At 40.9% G+C, this 20195-nt stretch overlaps 1 protein-coding gene across 6 annotated transcripts in view; it reads left to right on the plus strand.

The window, feature by feature from the left end:
• The window catches only part of LOC126428139 (bifunctional purine biosynthesis protein ATIC), a 97416-nt gene extending 88308 nt beyond the window's left edge, over positions 1–9108 (plus strand). For all 6 annotated transcript variants that reach the window (XM_050090046.1, XM_050090047.1, XM_050090043.1 and 3 more), the window contains exon 11: positions 7150–9108. In XM_050090046.1, the coding sequence (XP_049946003.1) occupies positions 7150–7269 (120 nt within the window). In that variant the 3' untranslated portion in view covers positions 7270–9108. The remainder of the gene's footprint in view (positions 1–7149) is intronic.
• The last annotated feature ends 11087 nt before the right edge of the window (positions 9109–20195 follow it).

Here is a 20195-nt window from a genome sequence, read left to right on the forward strand (position 1 = left end):
CCCTTGGACTTAATAACGACTTGACTCAATAAGGAAGTGAGTGCACAAGGATGTGCAGATATGCCATGTATAGGTTAATCCACTTGCTGAGATTTGATCCCGCAGTCGCACCAAACTGTGAGGATGTTGATGTCTGAGTTTTACCCACTGTTTCGATGTGTCCCACAGATTTTCTAAGAGGTTCGAGTTGTGTGATTTTGCAGGCCAGTCAAGGCGTAATATGATGGGGGAATGTTCAGAAAACCAGTCACATATTCTCCCAGCCCAATGAACTTTGTTTTTGTGATCTATAGGTGCCTGTGTGAGCAATGGCCTCCTGTGTGACGACGGACTCAAAATGTTCGTCCTGTGCAGTTCCTCTCACTGTGTTGTCTCGTTAATCTTTGGGGGTGGTCCTTTCTTCATGCCTGCAGCAATTCCTGTCAGGTTTGGAAGCAGTTTTAATTCACGAGCCCTTAAACGTGTTTCCTGTCTCTCTGTCAGGTTTCTGACCACAATTCAGTGTCGTGCATTGTGGCTGTGTGTGTTACACCGCTTCTTGTACACACATTGGACAGTCCACTGCGAAGCACCAACAAATGCAGCGACATTACACACAGTGTGGTCATGGTCACGACCAAATGTGGTTGCCCTGCTTTGCCACTTAGTCGTGTCCTTACATTTACTCGTGTTTGCTGCTGCCTTATGCTCACTTAGGGGCAGCATGTGCATGTTGAGCATGTAACTCGATTACTGTGCCATCTGTAAAGGCATAACGATTCATTTGTGCATGCCCACTGAGATGACTAGTTAGTTTGTCTGGTGAGCTTACGTTTGTTTGGCTCACAGGAGAGACTCGCAGGAATTTTTAAAAGCTTGAATTGGTGTTCTCTTGAAGACAGATGCATACTGCGAGCCCGAGAGCCTACTTACAAAACTTTGATAATTCTTATTCATCTACAGGATTACTTGGCAGTTCACAGGTGAGTGCCTAGCATAGGGTTTATCGACCCACCTTTGTGCTTCTTCTGTACCGTTTCACTCTTGAACAGCACATGAGAAAAATTGACACTTAAATCTTTCCATGTGAGCTCTGATTTCTCTTATTTTACTACAATGATCATTTATCCCTATATGGATGGGCACCAGCAAAATATTTTCACACTGTATGGAGAAAGTTAGTGATTAAAATTTTGCAGTGAAAAATTCCTTTGTTTCAATGATTGTATCATATCCATGTTATAAATACAAAATCAAATGGGGGTAATGCAGGAGTCGGTTTAATAATGAATAAATAATAGGAGTGCGGGTAAGCTACTACAAACAGCATAGTGAACGCCTTATTGTGGCCAAGATAGACACAAAGCCCACGCCTACTACAGTAGTACAAGTTTATATGCCAACTAGCTCTGCAGATGACGAAGAAATTGAAGAAAAGTATGATGAAATAAAAGAAATTATTCAGATAGTGAAGGGAGATGAAAATTTAATAGTCATGGGTGACTGGAATTCAGCAGTAGGAAAAGGGAGAGAAGGAAACGTAGTAGGTGAATATGGATTGGGGGTAAGAAATGAAAGAGGAAGCCGCCTGGTAGAATTTTGCACGGAGCACAACGTAATCATAGCTAACACTTGGTTCAAGAATCATTAAAGAAGGTTGTATACATGGAAGAACCCTGGAAATACTAGAAGGTATCAGATAGATTATATAATGGTAAGACAGAGATTTAGGAACCAGGTTTTAAATTGTAAGACATTTCCAGGGGCAGATGTGGACTCTGACCACAACCTATTGGTTATGAACTGTAGATTAAAACTGAAGAAACTGCAAAAAGGTGGGGATTTAAGGAGATGGGAACCAGATAAACTGACTAAACCAGACGTTGTACAGAGTTTCAGGGAGAGTATAAGGGAACAATTGACAGGAATGGGGGAAAGAAATACAGTAGAAGAAGAATGGGTAGCTTTGAGGGATGAAGTACTGAAGGCAGCAGAGGATCAAGTAGGTAAAAGGACCAGGGCTAGTAGAAATCCTTGGGTAACAGAAGAAATATTGAATTTAATTGATGAAAGGAGAAAATATAAAAATGCAGTAAATGAAGCAGGCAAAAAGGAATACAAACGTCTCAAAAATGAGATCGACAGGAAGTGCAAAATGGCTAAGCAGGGTTGGCTAGAGGACAAATGTAAGGATGTACAGGCTTATCTCACTAGGGGTAAGATAGATACTGTCTTCAGGAAAATTGAAGAGACATTTGAAGAAAAGAGAACGACTTGTATGAATATCAAGAGCTCAGATGGAAACCCAGTTCTAAGCAAAGAAGGGAAAGCAGAAAGGTGGAAGGAGTATATAGAGGGTCTATACAAGGGCCATGTACTTGAGGACAATATTATGGAAATGGAAGAGGAGGTAGATGAAGATGAAATGGGAGATGCGATAGTGCATGAAGAGTTTGACAGAGCACTGAAAGACCTGAGTCAAAACAAGGCACATTCCGTTAGAACTACTGACGGCCTCAGGAGAGCCAAGTCCTGACAAAATTCTACCATCTGGTGAGCAAGATGTATGAGACAGGCGAAATACCGCCAGACTTCAAGAATAATATAATAATTCCAATCCCAAAGAAAGCAGGTGTTGACAGATGTGAAAATTACCGAACAATCAGTTTAATAAGTCACAGGTGCAAAATACTAACGCGAATTCTTTACAGGCGAATGGAAAAACTGGTAGAAGGCGACCTAGGGGAAGGTTAGTTTGGATTCCGTAGAAATATTGGAACACGTGAGGCAATACTGACCCTACGACTTATCTTAGAAGCTAGATTAAGGAAAGGCAAACCTACGTTTCTAGCATTTGTAGACTTAGAGTAAGCTTTTGACACTGTTGACTGGAATACTCTCTTTCAAATTCTGAAGGTGGCAGGACTAAAATATAGGGAGCGAAAGGCTATTTACAATTTGTACAGAAACCAGATGACAGTTATAAGAGTCATGGGGGACAAAAGGGAAGCAGTGGTTGGGAAGGAAGTGAAACAGGGTTGTAGCCTCTCCCCGATGTTATTCAGTCTGTATATTGAGCAAGCAGTGAAGGAAACAAAAGAAAAATTTGGAGTAGGTATTAAAATCCGTGGAGAAGAAATAAAAACTTTGAGGTTTGCCGATGACATTGTAATTCTGTCAGAGACAGCAAAGGACTTGGAAGAGCAGTTGAACAGAATGGATAGTGTCTTGAAAGGCGGATATAAGATGAACATCAACAAAAGCAGTAAGAGGATAATGGAATGTAGTTGAATTAAATCGGGTGATTAGGAAATGAGACACTTAAAGTAGTAAATGAGTTTTGTTGTTTGGGGAGCAAAATAACTGATGATGGTCGAAGTGGAGAGGATATAAAATGTAGATTGGCAATGGCAAGGAAAGCATTTCTGTAGAAGAGAAATTCATTAACATTGAGTATAGATTTAAGTGTCAGGAAGTAGTTTCTGAAAGTATTTGTCTGGAGCGTAGCCATGTATGGGAGTGAAACATGGATGATAACTAGTTTGGAGAAGAAGAGAATAGAAGGTTTCGAAATGTGGTGCTACAGAAGAATGCTGTAGATCAGATGGATAGATCACATAACTAATGAGCAGGTATTAAATAAAATTGGGGAGAAAAGGAGTTTGTGGCACAACTTGACTCGAAGAAGGGATCGATTGGTAGGACATATTCTGAGGCATCAAGGGATCACCAATTTAGTATTGGAGGGCAGCGTGGAGGGTAAAAATCATAGAGGGAGACCAAGAGATGAATTAGTAAGCAGATTCAGAAGGATGTAGGCTGCAGTAAGTACTGGGAGATGAAGAAGCTTCACAGGATAGAGTAGCATGGAGAGCTGCATCAAACCAGTCTCACGACTGAAAACCACAACAACAACATTGGCTGTTTGTCAGTAAATCATTTCCTTAAGGGTAACTCATGATGTTTGAACACAGTATATCTTCCAAAATCCTACTGCAAATTGATGTTAGTTAAATGGATCTGTAATTCAGCAGTTTGCACTACTTCCTTTCTTGGGTGTTGATGTGATTTATACAACTTTCCAGTGCCGATCTTTCACTAAGCAAGAATTTCTTTATGATTGCAAAGCATGGAGCTATTGTATCAGCATGCTGTGCAATGAACCTGACTGGTATACACTCTGGACTGGAGGGCTTACCTTTATTATGTGTTTTAAGTTGCTTCACAACACCACAGATACATACTTGTAAGTTACTCATGTTTGCCGTTGTTCTTGATTCGAATTCTGGATTATTTACTTAGTCTTCTTTTGTGATGGAATTTTGGGAAACTGTGTTTAGTAATTCTGTTGTAGCGGCACTGTCATCAATAACGTCACCATTGTTATCGCACAATGAAGGTATTGATTTCGTCTTTCCGCTGGTGTGCTTTACATACAACCAGAATGCCTTTGGGTTTTCTGCCATGTTTCAAGATATTGTTGTGGAAACTGTTAAAAGCATCCTTCATTGAAGTTTGTGCTAATTTTTGAGCTTCTGTAAAACTATATGTTCTTTTAAATTTGGCATGCTTTTTTCATTGCTTCTACAACAGTGTTCTGTTTCGTGTACCATGGGGATTCAATACCATCTCTTATTAATTCATTTGGTATACATCTCTCAGTTGCCTTTGATACTATTTCTTTGAATTTAAACCACATCTGGTCTGTGCTTATGTAGTCGGAATGGAAGGAATGGAGACTCTCTCTTAGGAATGTGTCAAGCAAATTTTTATCTGATTCTTTAAGTAGATGCATTTTGCATTTATTTTTGGTGGGATTAGATGTTACAGTATTTAGTCGGCCTACAACAACCTTGTGGTCACTGATCCGTGTATCTGTCATGATGCTCCCTATTTGACGAGGATTACTTGTTGCTAAGAGGTCAAGTGTGTTTTCACAACCATCTACATTTCAAATGGGTTCCTAAACTAATTGTCCAAAATAATTTTCTGAGAAAGCATTCAGTACGATTTCAAACGGCATTTTATACTTACCACTGAATTCAAACATGTATTTTCACCAACATATCGAGGGTACTTTGAAGTTGCCAGCAACTATAATTACATGAATGGGGTACCCATTTGAAATCGGGCTCAGGTTTTTTTCTGAACTGTTCAGCAACTGTATCATCTGAGTTGGGGGATTGGTAAAAGGAACCAATTATTAAGGTGCTCAGGTTGCCAAGTGTAACCTCTATCCATAACAACTCACAGGAACTGCTTGCTTCAATTTCACTCAAAGGTAAAATACTGGCAGCAATAAAAACTCCACTACCAACTGTATTTAATGTATCCTTTCTAAACACATTTAAATCCTTTGTAAAAGTTTTGGCTGTATTTATTTCCAGCTTTAGCCACTTTGCATACCTGTGATTGAGATTAAGTGCTTCCTGTTAGCACTTGGAGCTCTGGTTCTTTCCTGACACAGCTGTGACAGTTTAAATTGCAACATTGATCGCTGCTGCACCTACCCGCTTCTTGTGCTCGCCCTGCGCTCTTTGAAACTGAAGCCCTTTCAGCACTTTCTGTAGAACTTCTAACCTAAACATGTATAAGTGAAGGCTCTGGAGAGATTCTTCAATCCCAATGTATCGCTCCTGTAGGGGCTGTAGAGGTGTAATTAGACTAATTAGAGGATGTGTGGAAGTATTTAATCAAAAATCTCATATAAGATGTGAAACAAATACTAACAAAGAGATAGAGGGGCTGGCCAGTACTTACCTCAGCTCAGTACAGCCGATAGATACACATAAAACAGAACTGAAAATTTACATTCCTAGCTTTCGGAACTTTGTTCCTTCATCAGGGAGGAGAGAGGGGAAAAAAGGGAAGAAGGGAAAGTGGATTCAGTTACTCACAACCCAGGTTATGAAGCAACAGGGAAAGGTAAACAGGGAGGGTAGCAAGGATGGAGGCATGGTTGTCAGAGGGAAGCCAAAGATATTCTACTGTTAAGTACTGTGCCAGCTTCAAACCAAAGAGGATGCATACAGAAGTAAAGAGGTATATAGTATAAAGATAAACATAACTATGTAGGATGAAAAGATGCATGAATGGCTAAAGAGGAAAGGGAAAGAGGAGAAGACTGAAGAGTGAATGGGAGTGAGGTTGTTTAACGTAGGTTCAGTCCAGGGGGATGGTGGGATGAAAGGATGTGTTGGAGTGCAAGTTCCCATCTCCGCAGTTCAGAGGGACTGGTGTTGGATGGGAGAAGCCAAATGGCACATACGGTGTAGCAGGTTCCTAGGTCCCTACAATTATGCTGGAGGGCATGCTCCGCTACTGGGTATTGGGCATCTCCTAGGCGGACAGTTCGTCTGTGTCCGTTCATGCGCTCAGCCAGTTTAGTTGTTGTCATGCCGATGTAAAAGGCTGTGCAGTGCAGGCATGTCAGTTGATAAATGACGTGTGTAGTTTCACACGTAGCCCTGCCTTGAATTGTGTATGTTTTACCAGTAGCGGGGCTGGAGTAGGTGGTTGTGGGGGGGATGCATGGGGCAGGTTTTGCAGCGGGGTCGGTTACAGGGGTAGGAACCGCTGGGTAGAGAAGGTAGTCTGGGAATATTGTAGGGTTTAACAAGGATGTTACGGAGGTTAGGGGGGCGACGAAAGGCAACTCTGGGTGGTGTGGGGAGAATTTTGTCAAGGGATGATCTCATTTCAGGGGTTGACTTGAGAAACTCATATCCCTGGCGGAGTAATTTGTTGATGTTTTCGAGGCCAGGATAATATTGGGTGACAAGGGGGATGCTTCTGTGTGGTCTGGGGGTAGGAACATTGTTGTTGGACGGGGAGGAATGTATTGCTCGGGAAATCTGTTTGTGGACAAGGTCTGCAGACCTGTACTGAGCTGAGGTAAGTACTGGCCAGCCCCTCTATCTCTTTGGAAGTATTTAATCAGTCACTCTACCTGCACTGCATACCAGATTGTAACAGGAAGAAACCCCCGTGTCTGATACTGTGATAAGTGTTCTGTGCCATGAACTTTAGTGTCTTGCAGTGTATGTGAATCAAATATACTACCTAAATAGATCTGACCATTTTTAAAATTCATGCAGAATCATTGTTACTTAGCACAGGTTAAAATAAAACTTTTTCTGTTGGTTTAAATTAATTTTATTTCTGTTTCAGAGTGGAGTGGAATACATTGTCAGCCCAGCAGGATCTGCAAATGATGCTGAAGTCATCAAAGCATGTGATGAGCGCAAAATCACTCTTGTACACACCAACTTGCGTTTGTTCCACCACTAAACTGCTGTTATCTGAACTTTATAATCAAACTGAGTATCAGCATGCAAACAGTAGACACATGCAAAAGTTAGTCTCGCACGCTTGATAGTTGTAATATGATCCACTGTCACAACTATCTTTTCCCCGTGAGTTGTCATCTCATTGTTTTAAATGTGGTCACTAAAGCAGTTTGTTCCTTCTGCTTGTTAGTTTTTACCACATGAAATGTGCACTTCTGCAGAAATCTTCTAGCACGGGCTACGAGCTTAGATCCTTCACTGTAATGTCATAAAAACCAGACTTCCTTGCACAAACAGTTAGGTCCAACACACAACTTGACTGTGTGTCAACAGCTCTCCGTCCATTGCTACACATCAACCATAACAGGCCTTATGGATCCTATAGAGGAACATTGTAGTGCCCATCTGCCTTGGAACTATCCATACACTTATATTAAGCATGATGGCCCACAATGCTATTAGTTTCGACACCTTACCACATGCAAACTTGAGGTGTTCTGTACCAGTAAGGATGCAATATTTAGAATTATTGCATCCATATTGTTAACAGAGCACCTGAAGTTGGAATATGATGGGTATTCAACACTACTAGCATAGTAGCCCATTGGGCCTAATGCTGGTGTATTGGTAGTTCTAATGTCTGCAGAAGGCAGATGGGTACCTACAGTGAAGGACGTAAGTTCGTAGCTTGCGCTAAAGGCTTTTCATGTGGTAAAAACTAACAAGCAAAAGGAACAAGCCACTTTAGTTATTGCACTTACAACAGAAATAGTGAAATGACAATTCATGGCAAAAAGGCATAGAACACTTACTGAAATTTTGACTATCATCAATAATGTGTCTGCAACCATGAGTGGATAGGGAATAATTTTGTTGTGATCAACAACATACACCTGGAAAAATTAATTTTCAAGTTAGTACAGAAAATACACATTTGAGTAGTATGTTACATTTACACTATCAAAAACTGAAACACATAATTGCAAGATAGTTACGCTGAAACTGAAAGAACTGGCGAAATGAAAAAAAAAGGGATATGTCCTCTCTTAAACAACATAATTTATTATTCCTGAGTTCCAGTAGTTATCTACACTGCTTACATATTACCAAAGCAGACAGTGACATTTTTATCAATGATTTTAAAATCTAAAACCAGATGCTGCTAGCAGACCGAAAAGGTGCTGGAACTTGCAATGAACAAAGCGTCACTGAGCTGCCACTATAGCAAATACACTGCCAAACCTTTTACCTGTTCTGATGTTGGAATTTATACCACACCGCTTCTGTTTAGTGTAGTGCTTAGCTTCTGTTTAGTTTTCAACAGTTGCTAATATGTCATACGAAAACATTCCATGACATCCAAGAACAAAAATGGTGTATGTAGACCTTAGTACATATTAGATCTGAGTTAATGTATACAATGAATTGCAGGTACATTCCTAGCTAAATCATGCCTGCAGAAATAGAATCTCTTGTTCTAAAACTGTTTGTGATGCAGCATGTGCAATTTGCTCATTTTTGTAAGACTGTTAATGTTCTCATTTCTGCTATGTTTGTTGCGGTCAGTATATGGCTTTGTAGATACTGAGGAGTTTGATTAGAAGTTTCCTGTATTCTGTGCCATTTTTATACTCGTATGAAATTTTTATAATTATGAGGATATTTTTCAAAAACATAATGCAGCTTTTTTACTGTATGGATATTTTTGTACTAAAGCATTTACTCATTGTTAAAGTCTGTAATGTTTTGATGTTAACTATTGTCTGGAAAAGCATCCTGAAAATTAATATTGTAATGTTAGTTTTTTAATTGAAAATATATAGTTTGATATGAATGGCAATAGTTGTGCTTGGTTTAATTCATATGAATTATCTATTGAGGTAGCTATAGTATAATTAGGTAATTAAAAAAGTCTACCCACAAAGAGGCAGCAGGAAAACACACATAAAGGGTATCACAGTTTGCAAGCATTCAAAGTCAGTGGCTTCTGGCAGAAGCGTTGAAGGGGAAGGAAGAATGGTGAAGGAAAAGGATTGGTGAGGTTTAGGAAAAGGGGTAGTGTTCGGAAAGATCACCCAGAACCCAGGGTCAGGTGAGACTTACCAGATAGGGTGAGATGGAAAGAGTGAATGTTGGGGAATGCACTGGATGAGATTAGAAACCTGCGAGCTTGAAGATGGAAGATAGGGTAATACAGAAGACAGTGATTACTGCTGGAATATCGTGCATCAGTTAATAAGAGCAAAAAGCTAAGTGCATTGTGTGTGTTATAGGTTCGAAAGGGAATTGAAGAAAGAAATTGTTACTGTGAAGAAATGCTGAGACATACGAAATTGAGGCCAGATAGGTGGTGAGAACCGAGGACATGTTGTAGTGTCAGTTCTGAGAAACTGGTGTCTGGGAGAAGGGTCCAGATTGCATGTATGGTGAAACAGACACCAAGATCTTGACTGTCATGTTGTAGAGCATGCTCTGCAATAGGGTGTTATGTGTGGCCAGTATACACCTTCTGTCTGTGCTCATTCATCCTAACTGACAACTTGGTGGTAGTCGTGCTGATGGAAAAGATCGAACATTGTTCACACTACAGCTGTGTTGTTTCACAAGTGGCTCTCCCTTTGACAGTATTGTTTTGCCAGTTACAGGGCTGGTATAGTTTGTGATGATAGGATGCATGGGGCAAGTCTTGCAGTGTGGACGGTTACAGTGGTAGGAGCCATAGGGTCGGGAGATGGGTGCAGGAGCAGCGTGGGGTCTGACAAGGATTTAAGAATTTTTAACGTTGTGCAGCCCTGTCAGCAACTATGATAATTGAGCATGTAACACACAAGCCTCAGTTGCAAATAGAAACCAAACTTTACCCAGGTTTCAGCCGAAATAATTTGGCCTTCCTCAAAGCGAGTGACTCTAAACTACTGCATGCCAAAGTTTGGCTATGTCAAGTATAAAACTGTAGCACCGTAGTAACTAGTCATAATGTATTTGCAGCTGAGGCTGGTGTGTTAAATGTTCTGACAAGGATATTGCGGGGATTTGGAGGGTGACAAAAAGCTATTCTAGGTGTGGTAGTCGAAATCCCATGACAGAATGGATGTCGTTTAAGAGCGTGATTTTAGGAAGTTGTAGCCTTGTCAAGGTAGCTTATTAATACATTCAAGACCTGGATAAAACTGAGTGACAAGACATGTACTCTTGAGTTGTTTTTTGGAGGGATCAGCAGTACCAGTATCAGCTGTGATGGTCTGGAATGTCTGCTTTTGAACTAGGCTGATGGGGTAATTATGTCCAGTGAATGCTGATGTAAGAATGGTGCTGTACTGCTTAAAGAGTCTATCTGAACAAAAACATTTGCCTCAAGTGTCGAGGCCATATGGTACGGAATGTTTGACATGGAAAGGATGGCAACTATCAAAATGTAAGTACTGTTGTTCGTTAGTTACTTTTATGTGAACAGAAGTGTGTAGCGATCTTTGTTGATGGTGAGATCAACATCAAGGAAAGTGGCATAATGCGAAATTTAATTGGGAGAATCTGTTTAGAGATTTCAGGAATTTTAACAGGTCAGCCTCACTAGGAGTCCATCAACATACTAAACCAAATCGGGGCTGACGGCTTAGGGATCCCAGGAAAGCCCTGTCCAAAACAACCTGTAAAAACTTCGGCATAGGAAGGAACCATCGTGGTTCCCATGGCTCTACCTCTGATCTGTTTATATGTTTGGCTCTCAAAGATGTAGTAGTTGTTGGTAAGTATAATGTTAGTTAAGGTGAGCAAGAGGGATATCGTAGGTTTGTAATGGGGTGGGCACTGACTGAGGAAGTGTTCAGCAGCAGGGAGACCATGTATGTGGGGGATGTCAGTGTAGAGGGAGCTGGCATCAGTGGTGACAAGCAGGGGGTGTGGTGGGAGTGGGATGTTCAGATTTCAGACGATTTAGGAAATGGTTGGTGTCTGTGATCGAGGAGGGCAGTCTTTGTACTGTGGGTTGCAGGTGTTGATCAACTAAGGCAGATATACGTTCAGTGGGTGCTTTGAAGCCAGCAACTATGGGACAGCCAGGGTGACTAGGTTTGTGTATTGTAGAAAGGACGTAAAAGGTGGGGGTGCATGGTTTGGGTGGAATAAGAACTTCTATGGATTGAGGTGTTAGTCCTTGTGAGGGGCCTGAGATTTTGAGGAGGAGCTGCGGGCCAGTTTGGATCACAAGGGTGGTATCTGGATGGCAGATGTTGTATGTAGAGGATGCTGATAAACAAGAGTTCCCAAGCACATTTTATTTTTCTTCCTCTTTCATTGTGTTTGTTTGTGTGCATGGAAGGGGGGGGGGGGAGGATTGGTGCACTCACACACGCAATTGTGTACAGGCCGTTAACATAATGACTTTCAAACGCTATGCCAGTACCTTTCCAAGTTCATTCAGTTTTTAAAGGTATCAACATGAAATAAAATGTTGCCAGAGTTGTGAAAGGATCATTTCGTGATGTTTATAAAAATTCACAGTCCAGAGTACACTTACAATAGTCACTGTTGTAAATTTAGATCTCTGTGACATTATCTTATCAACAAGATAACATACTAATGTTCAGTGCAGACTGACTTACTGAGGCAATATTTGAAAACAAATGTAGCTCATATTAGCCACTATCTAAAACTTTCAGCTGAACTAACAACAAAAATACAGTACACCCTTTGGAAACTATTTATAATAACTAAAGGAAATCCAAAGGTGATTGTTATTGGCCAGTTGTGGACTAGACAATAACATTTGACACCATAGTCACTTTTTCAGTGTGTTTTGTGGCACATTTCTACCATTTTCATGCGTTCCACCTCGACTTCACTCCTGAGCATTTTGTCAGTGGTGCACGGTACAAGGATGATTTATTGTTAGTGCCTGTGTATAAGCTTGAGTACTATCTTGTCATTTTGTGAGAATTAAAATTAAGAGTGTACATTTCAAGTTCTCCCTTTCATTTAAGATTCTAACTAAAGTACTTAGCTGGATGTGAATAACACTCTACCATACTAAGTTAGTACAGCAGATAGGGTCTATTTATATCGACTCATGTATAAATATGTGAATCGGATACTGCATAAAGACTTCTTCCTGCACCAGTTCCAAGGTTTCCGTCGTACATAACGTATGCTCCACATATTATAGCTTAATTGATAATGGATGCTTAGTATACTGATAACAGCAATCACATTCGTGATTTTTAAAATTTTTGATCCCATCACTAAATGTGAACAGTAAACCTCTCTCCATGGTGCACAACATATTCCTTGTAAGTTTGTCAAAATTAAAAATCAGTTTAAAAAAATATAAAATTATGAGACAGAATGTTGTGCCAGTACGTACATTCAAATTCGACGTACTTGCCATAAGAAATATTTAGAAGTAGGAGGAGGACAAAAAAACAGTACCTATGTAATTTTGCTACCTGAAGCCATTCAGTGTCGGTGTTCTTTAACTTTTTTTTCTAAATCCGCCACTGAAGCTGGCTGAGCAGCTCAATGATATTATTGCACTGATTAAATCAACCTGTGGCGAAGTAGTTGGTGAATATGGATTGGGGCTAAGAAATGAAAGAGGAAGCTGCCTGGTAGAATTTTGCACAGAGCACAACTTAATCATAGCTAACACTTGGTTCAAGAATCATGAAAGATGGTTGTATACATGGAAGAACCCTGGAGATACTAAAAGGTTTCTGATTGATTATATAATGGTAAGACAGAGATTTAGGAACCAGATTTTAAATTGTAAGGCATTTTCAGGGGCAGATGTGGACTCTGACCACAATCTATTGGTTATGAACTGTAGATTAAAACTGAAGAACTTGCAAAAAAGGTGGGAATTTAAGGAGATGGGACCTGGATAAACTGAAAGAACCAGAGGTTGTACAGAGTTTCAGGGAGAGTATAAGGGAACAATTGACAGGAATGGGGAAAAGAAATACAGTAGAAGAAGAATGGGTAGCTTTGAGGAATGAAATAGTGAAGGCAGCACAGGATCAAGTAGGTAAAAAGATGAGGGCTAATAGAAATCCTTGGGTAACAGAAGATATACTGAATTTAATTGATGAAAGGAGAAAATACAAAAATGCAGCAAGTGAAGCAGGCAAAAAGGAATACAAACGTCTCAAAAATGAGATCGACAGGAAGTGCAAAATGGCTAAGCAGGGATGGCTAGAGGACAAACGTAAGGATGTAGAGGCTTATCTCATGAGGGGTGAGATAGATACTGTCTACAGGAAAATTAAAGAGACCTTTGGAGAAAAGGGAACCACTTGCATGAATATAAAGAGATCAGATGGAAACCCAGTTCTAAGCAAAGAAGGGAAAGCAGAAAGATGGAAGGAGTATATAGAGGGTATATACAGGGGCGATGTTCTTGAGGACGATATTATGGAAATGGAAGAGGAGGTAGATGAAGATGAAATTGAAGATATGATACTGCGTGAAGAGTTTGACAGAGCACTGAAAGACCTAACTCGAAACAACGCCCCGGGAGTAGACAACATTCCATTAGAACTACTGACGGCCTTGGGAGAGCCAGTCCTGACAAAACTCTACTATCTGGTGAGCAAGATGTATGAGACAGGTGAAATTCCCTCAGACTTCAAGAAAAATATAATAATTCCAATCCCAAAGAAAGCAGGTGTTGACAGATGTGAAATTTACCGAACAATCAGTTTAATAAGTCACAGGTGCGAAATACTAACACGAATTCTTTACAGACGAATGGAAAAACTGGTAGAAGCCGACCTCAGGGAAGATCAGTTTGGATTCCGTAGAAATGTTGGAACACGTGAGGCAATGCTGACCTTACAACTTATCTTAGAAGAAAGATTCAGGAAAGGCAAACCTACGTTTCTAGCATTTGTATACTTAGAGAAAGCTTTTGACAATGTTGATTGGAATACTCTCTTTCAAATTCTGAGGTTGGCAGGGGTAAAATACAGGGAGCAAAAGGCTATTTACAATTTGTACAGAAACCAGATGGCAGTTATAAGAGTCGAGGGACATGAAAGGGAAGCAGTGGTTGGGAAGGGAGTGAGACAGGGTTGTAGCCTCTCCCCGATATTATTCAATGTGTATATTGAGCAAGCAGTAAAGGAAACAAAAGAAAAATTCGGAGTAGGTATTAAAATCCATGGAGAAGAAATTAAAACTTTCTGTCAGAGACAGCAAAGGACTTGGAAGAGCAGTTGAATGGAATGGACAGTGTTTTGAAAGGAGGATATAAGAGGAACATCAACAAAAGCAAAACAATGATAATGGAATGCAGTCAAATTAAGTCGGGCGATGCTGAGGGAATTAGATTAGGAAATGAGCAAAGGAGTTTTGTTATTTGTGGAGCAAAATAACTGATAATGGTCGAAGTAGAGAGGATATAAAATGTGAACGGGCAATGGCAAGGAAAGCGTTTCTGAAGAAGAGAAATTTGTTAACATTGATTGTAGATTTAAGTGTCAGGAAGTCGTTTCTGAAAGTATTTGTATGGAGTGTAGCCATGTATGGAAGTGAAACATGGACGATAACTAGTTTGGAGAAGAAGAGAGTAGAAGGTTTCGAAATGTGGTGCTACAGAAGAATGCTGAAGATTAGATTGGTAGATCACATAACTAATGAGGAGGTATTGAATAGAACTGGGGAGAAGAGGAGTTTGTGGCACAACTTGACTAGAAGAAGGGATCGGTTGGTAGGACATGTTCTGAGGCATCAAGGGATTACCAATTTAGTAATGGAGGGCAGCGTGGAGGGTAAAAATCGTAGAGGGGAGACCAAGAGATGAATACACTAAGCAGATTCAGAAGGATGTAGGCTGCAGTAGGTACTGGGAGATGAAGAGGCTTGCACAGGATAGAGTAGCATGGAGAGCTGCATCAAACCAGTCTCAGGACTGAAGACGACAACAACAACAACAATTTGTTCACATAGTCTGTTGATCCTTTTGTGCATATGAGAGCCTGATATGTAATGATTCAAGTGATATGTAAATGTAAAGAACATATAACACGTAATGGGTGAAAGTACAGTTAATTTATAAAAACATTTGCAGGATGAATAAAAACATAGAACTGGGACCAAAACCGGAGCAGAATGGTAAGACATTCAAGGATTAGCACATCTTACAAAACAATAACAAGCAAACGGCATAGTAAAAAATAGCAGCGTAGTTTCCCGTATTGTTTGCTGGAGTGAGGGAAAGGTGATGTGGACATATCCTGGGTAACTGTTGGCTGTGTGAGATACCTTCAAGCACATTCCTTCAACAGTGCTGTGTTCGCAAGTATAGTGCATTGCCTCTTGTAGTTTTTGAGAGAATTGTACCTGGACACTGACATGTAACGACATGTACTGTATTTCATTAATCAAGTGACGTTTTTCCAGGCTTCAAGTGTATATTGCTGCACCCTCAGTAACGTCTTTTTTTCCCTGTGTCATACGCTGAGAACAGGTATGTGGATGGGGCATTACCTTCTGTGTCCCACAGGGAGAAGATTGTTCTGAAAGATACAGTTACTCACCAGTTATTGTTGCCTCACACTGAACAGTAGAGAAGTTGTTGCACTGTTACCCATTTCCGCACTGTTAGAATCTGTGGCAATTGATTGCTGCCTGTAAAAGTTTTCTCTCTCAGTGGCAGTTTGCTCCGAATTGAGGTACCAGTGATGCACACTCGGTATAGTGGTGTATAAAAGGCCCAGTGCTTCCTCGACTATGGGTACCGTGTGTTAAGTACCTACGACCTGGCTACAATTGAATGCTAATATTGTAGGTGTCATCTATTCTACATTCCACCGACCCACTGACACCAGTAAGAGTTACAATGACAAAACTGGCAAGAGACGCACACTCTGTAGAGCTCAGCAGCTGTATCCTGTTCAGTTTCTCCCGGCAGTAAATAGTAGGCATTACAACAACAATGCACTAAGTGTATCACCCAGCAAAGCAAATTATGTGCCTGGCATTGGAGGGAACATACAGGGTCGCATGACTGAATTGCTATTGCACAGTGCGAAAATGTTACATGTTGCTAACAAAAATAAATTTACTGACGATAAGAAGGAGAAAGCAGCGACAGATTAGTCCGCAAAGATGATGGAACTTGGAAGGAAAGTGTTAAAGCTAAGTTAGTTAATGGTGTGTAAATACGAAGTTTTTACTCCAAAGAAAGTGCCACTAAGTCAGCTCAATGTATTACGTCGGTGTGAAAGTTCGTCAGGTTTTTGTTTTGCATGTTGGTATTCCAGTTGCTATAGGTTTATTTATCAATTTCAATTTTTATTTGTAGTTCACTGTTACTATTTGAGTTTACCTATTGTCGTGTTGTCATATGGAGATAGCCAGAGGAGCTGTGGGTGCTAGAAAATCGAGTGCCATATGGAGAAATCAGAACATTTCCCACATATTCTCCTATTGGAGCTCACTACAAAGCTGAGAGCAGTGAAGGCAGCCAGAAAAGTTTGCACCATGTATGGGGATAATGCCACTGGACAGAGCGTGGCTAGATAGTGGTTTTCTTGTTTTAAGGAGGACTGTTTTGACATTAGTGACTCTGCACATGAAGGAGACCTTTGGGGTTTGATGAAGATCGTTTAAATGCATTAATCCACAATGATCCATGCCAGTGTACAAACTGTGATCATTCCACCATCGTGCAACATTCGCATGCAGCAGGAAAGGTTTAAAAATTGTTTGTATGGGTACCACATGCAATATGTGCATCTCTATTTGATCGTCATCAGTTGGCTCGTGAACAATACCGACCATTCCTATCCTGTATCATCACTGGTGATGAGAAACGGTGTCTTTATGCTGATATAAAGAAAAGAAATGAATGGTACAGTCTACACAAAGCAGCAACTCCTACAAAGACCTGTGTGCATCCAAAAAGAAAGATGTTATGCATCTGGTGGAGCAGCAGCAGCATAGTGTACTACGAATTGCTTCCCCAAGAAGTAACCATCACTGCCGACATGTATTGTTAACAACTGATACGTTTTGCAGATGCAACCCAAGAACGACAACCAGGAAGAATGCATGAAATCTTGCTACTGCACAATAACACATGTCTGCATTCTGCTAGAGTCACAAAAATCACTATACGGGGCTTGGGTTGGGATGTCATTCTGCAACCATCTTATTCACCCAATATGCACCCACAGATTTTCACCTTTCCTGCTCACTATCAAACAACCTTCAAGGAACTTCCTTTAAGGATGAAAGTGTGTTCTGAACACGGCTTAATGTGTTCTTCGCGTCAAAACCGTGTGATTTCTGTAGTCGAATGATCAAACAGTTACCCCAGCACTGGAGGCTATTGTTAAATAGTGCAGGAGAATACATTATTGATGGCTAAAGTTTCTGTTTCGTGTAGCTTTGTGTTTATTAAACTTGTGGAAAAACGTAACGAACTTATGCACTAATCCTACAAGAAAACCTCTTCTTTGCTAGACCTTCAGAGCATGTGTCATATAGAACTGTAGTTCAGAGCTGCCACACAAATGCTGATGTGGGGTCTGGGAGCGGGTTAGGACAATATACTGAGTGGTGATATGGATTAATTTATTTGGACTGAAAAGTGGATTTGTACATAGTATACTGTGACTATATGTTAGCGAAGTGACATCGTCTGAAGCAGTCATCGTCAAATTGCTGCCTACAGGACGCATGCAGCCCGACTTGAGTTGTCAGCCGTGTATTACAATAATATGCATGTAGCACATAACAGCCAAATGCAAAAACTTCGACTAACTTTAAGAGCTTCGTAAGAGACTAGTTTTCCTCTCAGTAACATGCGGAGACTGTAATACTTAAGATATGCATTGCTTTGACTGACAAAGTGAATTCGGCCATCAGGTAAGTATAGTTGGTGGCCTATCTCAAGGACAAATGGGTAAATAGTGTAACCACAGTAGTGTTGGAGGATGTGAGAGAGGGAATGTTTTGCTGTCTGCCTGCCAGTGCTGATGACTTAGAGTGTGTGTGCACCTCATGCTTGTCATCTGGTATGGTATAAATTTAAAACTGAAATAACACAAGATCAGGAATGTGCATTATAGACACAGTCACTTTAAATGTGGCATATATTTGCAGCAAGGAATATGAAATTAATTTAAGGCTGTTGTGATATGGTCAAATGAGTGGAAGAAAAATGGCATTCAAAACATTTAGTAAAAGTTGGTCATTGTGTCTCATATTGATTATGCATTTGAACATAAGTACAATTATTGTTATTAACCAATTAATTACACACTCGCACAGGGATCACAACAACACTTTCATGAAGTTCAGTGTCATTGCTTTGGGGTCACTTAACGATGGCAGCAAACTGAAACAGACAACAGTCATCCTGAAGTGTTCCAAATGGTGCTGAGTTTTAACAATCAGTAATCACTGGCTGGTGGGCAACTTACCACTCCCTGACTACAGCTAATTTATTGGGCACTGATAACACATTAATTTACCTCTGTCACCAGTTAATGAGATCAGTACATATGCAGATTTCCCCCCCCCCCCCCCCCCCCCCCCCCCTCAAGGTGCTGCACTGCACTGCAAGTCAGTGTTGGCATTTCAGCAATAAAGTTTGACAACCACTGGTCTGAGAGTGTTGGCAGACGAAGTGCCCATTTGCATTTATTGGTTGTGCTGTGCAGGGCTTCTATGTACGGACGAGTAGTGTGTGGTAGTACTTTACTTTCATGGATACTGGACTGTCTACTATTGCTGCCTCCCCTCCACCCCACCCCTACCCCTCCACACCCCTTCCTTTCCTTGGGTGTAAGAATGGCGGTGCTGCCACCATGGTCAGGTAGCCAGTCTGTTCTGCTGTGTAATGTAATTGCATTATGAACTAGAAGCATTATGAAGACTGGTGCAACTATTGCTGTTTTTCCTTTAACAGGCTTTCATAGGTACACGCAATTACAAAACTTGTTAACATACACTATCTGATTGGAGGTATCTGGACACATTAATAGACATTAATATGAGGTGTGTCCACCATGAACTTTCAACAACTTGAACTCTGCTGTGGACACTTCCAAGAGCTGTTGAATGTCTGTGGAGGAATGGCAGCCCATTCTTCCTGAAGAGCCTAAAGCAGAGAAGGTAGCAATATCGGGCATTGGAATGTAGAGCAAGGTCTACGTTCTGATTCGTCCCAGAGGTGTTCAGGTCAGGATTCTGGGCAGGTTGTCAATTTCGGGAATGTCATTGTCAACAAATCATTACTTAGAGATGCTGCTCTATGACAGTCCATTGCCATGCTGATACAGTCATTGTCTCCAAACTGTTCCTCTACTGTATATGGTACACAATGCTGTAAAACGAGATCATACCTGTAGACATTTAGTATTTTCTTAAGCACAATAAGGGAACCACACTGTAACACACCACCTCCTCTGTGCTTCACTGTAGGCACTACACATGATGGCACATAACGTTCTCCCAACGTTCCCCAAACCAAAACTCTTCTGAAACTTCCTGGCAGATTAAAACTGTGTGCAGGACCACGACTGGACCTCGGGACCTTTGCCTTTTGCGGGAAAGTGCTCCACCGGTTCGCAGGAGAGCTTCTGTAAAGTCTGGAAGGTAGGAGACGGGTACTGGCAGAAGTAAAGCTGTGAGGCCGGGGCGTGAGTTGTGCTTGGGTAGCTCAGTCGGTAGAGCACTTGCCCGCGAAAGGCAAAGGTCCCGAGTTCGAGTCTTGGTCCAGAACACAGTTTTAATCCACCAGGAAGTTTTATATCAGTGCACACTCCGCTGCAGAGTGAAAATCTCACTCTCAAAACTCTTCTGTTGGGCTGCCACAGGGTACAGTGTGATTCATCAGTCCAAATCACTCGTCTCCAGTCATCCACCGTCCAGTGGTGTCGCTCTTGATACGGTCTCAAGTGTCGCTTGGCATCAAGTAATTGT

This window comes from Schistocerca serialis, chromosome 12, assembly GCF_023864345.2.
Source record: "Schistocerca serialis cubense isolate TAMUIC-IGC-003099 chromosome 12, iqSchSeri2.2, whole genome shotgun sequence".
Taxonomy (NCBI): domain Eukaryota; kingdom Metazoa; phylum Arthropoda; class Insecta; order Orthoptera; family Acrididae; genus Schistocerca; species Schistocerca serialis.